General features: G+C 47.7%; 1 protein-coding gene across 10 annotated transcripts in view; it reads right to left on the reverse strand.

Moving 5' to 3' along the window:
• THOC5 (THO complex subunit 5) overlaps nucleotides 1-2,951 on the reverse strand; it is a 28,539-nt gene extending 25,588 nt beyond the window's left edge. For 5 of the 10 annotated variants that reach the window (XM_027956730.2, XM_027956728.2, XM_027956729.2 and 2 more), the window contains exons 1-3: nucleotides 2,925-2,951; nucleotides 2,146-2,258; nucleotides 1,187-1,318 (exon numbers count right to left, since the gene is read on the reverse strand). In XM_027956730.2, the coding sequence (XP_027812531.1) occupies nucleotides 1,187-1,282 (96 nt within the window). In that variant the 5' untranslated portion in view covers nucleotides 1,283-1,318; nucleotides 2,146-2,258; nucleotides 2,925-2,951. Of the gene's footprint in view, nucleotides 1-1,186; nucleotides 1,319-2,145; nucleotides 2,259-2,705 lie in introns of all 10 variants that reach the window. The other 5 variants (XM_042234811.1, XM_042234810.1, XM_060400850.1 and 2 more) reach the window with 2 other exon arrangements.
• Between the last annotated feature and the right edge of the window lie 848 nt (nucleotides 2,952-3,799).

Below are 3,799 nucleotides of genomic sequence, written 5' to 3' on the forward strand. Positions count from 1 at the left end.
CTAGAAAAGATACATGCACTTCAGTGTTCACGGCAGCACTATTTACTATGTCAAGACATGGAGGCAACCTAAGAGTCCATCAACAGATGAACGGATAAAGAAGATGTGGTGTGTGTTTACACACACACACACACACACACACACACACACACACACACACGCACATATACACTGGCTTCCCTGGTGGCTCAAACAGTAAAGAATCTCCCTGCAATTCAGGAGACCTGGGAAGATCTGGAGAGGGAATGGCTACCCACTCCAGTACTTTTGCCTGGAGAATCCCATGGACAAAGGAGCCAGGTGGGATATAATCTATGGTTGCAAAGAGTTGGCCATGACTAAGCGAGCACGCATGCACACATATACACAGATACATATACTCACACACAATGGAACAGTACCTAACTTAAGAAAGAATGTAGATCGGCAGCAATCAGGATGGACCTAGAGATTGTCATGCCCAATGAAGTAGGTCAGAAAAAGACAAATACCATGTGATATCACTTATGTATGGAATCTAAACTACGACACAAAAGAACTTACAATTCACAGACACAGAGAACAGATTTGTGTTGCCACGGCGAAAGATGGATTGGGATTAGCAGATACAAACTATTATACATAGAATGGATAAAATAACAAGGTGTTACTGTATAGCACAGGAAACTATATTTAACATCCTGTAACAAATCATAATGGAAAAGAAAAAATTAGTTAAGTCATAAATCAGCTTGACAGATTCAAGGATAGAGAAACAGCAAAAGAAGAACCTTGCTGACCACGAGAGCACTCAGGCCATAAAAGAGGTTCTTTGGGGACACGGTTCTGGCACCATCTCAGGAGCAGACGAGGACTGCACATCTCCAAAGACTTAGGGGCACGGTGCGGATGGACTGTCTTCATCTGACCATCTAGAAAGCTAGAGACGCACAGTATACTAGAATATTCGTTCTCTGTCCAACCACTAATCATGTCTAATATAGGCTTGTTGGTTCTTGGGATACTGCAGCCAAATCTGACATGGATACTTAAGTCTTGAAGAGCCAAGGGAATTCCAGGAACATGGTCAAGCAGAGGCCACCTGGGAGGTTGTGCCCATGACCCTCAGCTGCTGCAAACCCACAGCCAGGTGCTTGGCCCCAAGTTGCAAATTTCTCAGCAGCACAGCAGCCCCGGCTGATCTTACCTGCTCAGTGTCAGAACGAGTACGCTTCCCTTCAGCTGGAGCTCCATCACTTCGGATCACTTTGGGCTTTCGTTTTTTGCTTGATTCTGATGACATGGTTGTTTGGTAAAGTCAGGAGGGAATAGCAGAGACCTGTTAAGAGAAAGCTTTCAAGCTTATCTGGAGTTTTAATCGGAGATTTTCCTGGAGTCAGAATACTGAAGTCTGTCTAGCAGTTCTGGCCGCTTATACTCTCGGTAAATCAAGAAAAGTCATCAACCCTCCAAAGCTCTGTAAAAAGGGGAATCATCCCTCAGTCTGTTCAAAATGAACTCGTCTTCCTCATCTCCACTGACCTCACTAACTCCTCAGCCAGGCACATAAGCCTATTTCCAGTACTACTGACTGATCATTGTGTTCTGGACCTTCAGCTAAGCACTTTAAGGGTATGTTCTCATTTGGTTCTTAAAACAAGGATTCTCTCAGATACGAACAAGCATCTAACTTACAGGTGAGAACACTGAGGGTCAGGAAGGTGAATGACTTGCCCAAGATCACACAGCTAGTCCTGCTAAAGCTTGGATCCACCCCATGCCACAGCAGTGCTCTTGATACATTATTGTGTCTTGTTGTCTTCCTACCAGGTCATCTGGTGATGCCCTCAACTCCCTGGTTGGCCCGAAAATTTAAAAGAACAGAACGGACATTTCACGGGGCTCTAGCATCACAAAGCATCCTCACTCTGCTACCTCTACTGACCGTCACCAGAGACCCCTGAGGTGGGAAGCCCTATCCTCCCAATCCCAGTAAATCTGTCACCAACACTTAACGAGGGAGCCAAGATCTCCCGAGAGTCCAGTCACAGAACATAAGTTGGAGTCTCAACTCCTCTGTCTCATGACTATGAGTTCTGGGACAAGTCACTTCCTTTTTCTCTGCATCTGTTTCCTCACAGATCAAATGAGAACAGCAGTCCCTACCTCCAGGGTGGTGGTGGACATTAAAGCTGGAGGCGTTGCACTGGGGAAGGCAATGAAGACAATCTGGGAGCTGGGCTTCAGATGGTGCCCGAGTGGTTAATAATGTTGAATACCTATGGAGAAAGTTAATTCCTGTCAGTTCTCTTTAGAAACTTCTAACTGCCTCACAGAGAAAGTCTCATTTCTTTGGTTGGCCTTTAACATCTACAAATGCCAAGGTCCCTTTGTTAACGAAAGGACTCTATCTCAGATCCTTAGACACCTGAAATCCAGTCACAGTCACTAATTTTTCATGTTCAATACATTAATCTTTTTTTTTTAATCATTACATCCTGCATAGGACAGTGAAAGAAATGCTCTATTTGTGGTAGAGATTAAAATTTTTCTTTCAAAGTAAATTTAAATTTAAAAAATGACTCAGTTAAAAATTAATAAGTTAATTTTCCACAGAGAAAGGGCCTGAAAGGCGTTAAGTGTGGGAAATTCTGACTTCGACAGCACAGTCAAGAGTGCCTGGCACAGACACGCGCATAATACAAGTGAGCTGCGAGCACCACCACCTTCAGGGTCGTTTTCTAGAGGCTGCACTGTGGGGCCTGACGATGCTGCGGCCGACATTCTCCACAGGAGGAAACTGAGGCCGAAGCGCCGAGCGGCCCGGGTCCCTTGGGAATGACGGCCGAGCACCAGGGTTAGACCCGAGCCGGGGCACGTCCTCGCGCGGCCCACTCCCCAGTTCCAGCGCGCCCGGCCCCACCCCGCCCCGGCCCCCTCCTCACCACACGGCGCCCCGACGCGTCCCGGAGAGCGTGCCACTTCCGGCGTCGGGGACTCTGCGGCTTGCGCACCATAGAGAAGCAGAAAGAAGGAGCGGCCGACCGGAAGTTTTCTGTGGAGGCCGGAAGCGGAGCGCGAAGGATCCCTACGCAGCCGGCGGGCGGTGCAGACGGCTGCTGGGCTGTAAGGGGACAAGGTGGTGGCGGCAACTGGGTTGTCTAGGCGGGTCCCAGCCGGCCATCCGCCTCACGTTACCAACTGAAACCAGGAAACCGAGGCTCTAAGGGCAGACTTGCATTTTGAACTTTTAAAGTTCAAATTAGGGCTCGTTCATTCTGCCCCCAGCGCCTAAAGCAATGCCCAGCAACTAGTAGGTGCTCTGCCAAGTATTTGTCAAATGAATTTGTCGTGTGCCCAAGATAACACAAGAATGTAGTAGTGCCATGATCTGGACATTTGTGAATTTGCTTCCCTAACCTGGATTCTTAACTACTGCCATAGTTACGGTAGAATATCCCACAATAGAGAGGACAGCAAGTTGGGGAGGGCATTAACCCCATCTTAACCTGCCCTTTCCCCCCATTTTTGGCTCGATTTGACCAAGGCAAATCTAATGCAGCATTTGACAGCTTCAAGTATTTTCTACTCCTGGTATGAATCTCACAGATGGGGTTCAGTACGCTCTACTTATCTGAAGGTAGAAACCGAATCCCTGGTTATGCTGTGCAGTTCTGCCCTAGTGAGAGGCCCTCCCCAACAGAATCTCAGAACACAATACCCACCAGTAGGGCAGATGAGCCAGGTGGACCTGAGAAGCTGGCCCTGCCTGAGGGGTCACCTGCCAAATTTCCTTGTAGATGAAGAAAAGACATCATGG

Source organism: Ovis aries, chromosome 17, assembly GCF_016772045.2.
Source record: "Ovis aries strain OAR_USU_Benz2616 breed Rambouillet chromosome 17, ARS-UI_Ramb_v3.0, whole genome shotgun sequence".
NCBI classification, from domain to species: Eukaryota; Metazoa; Chordata; class Mammalia; order Artiodactyla; family Bovidae; genus Ovis; species Ovis aries.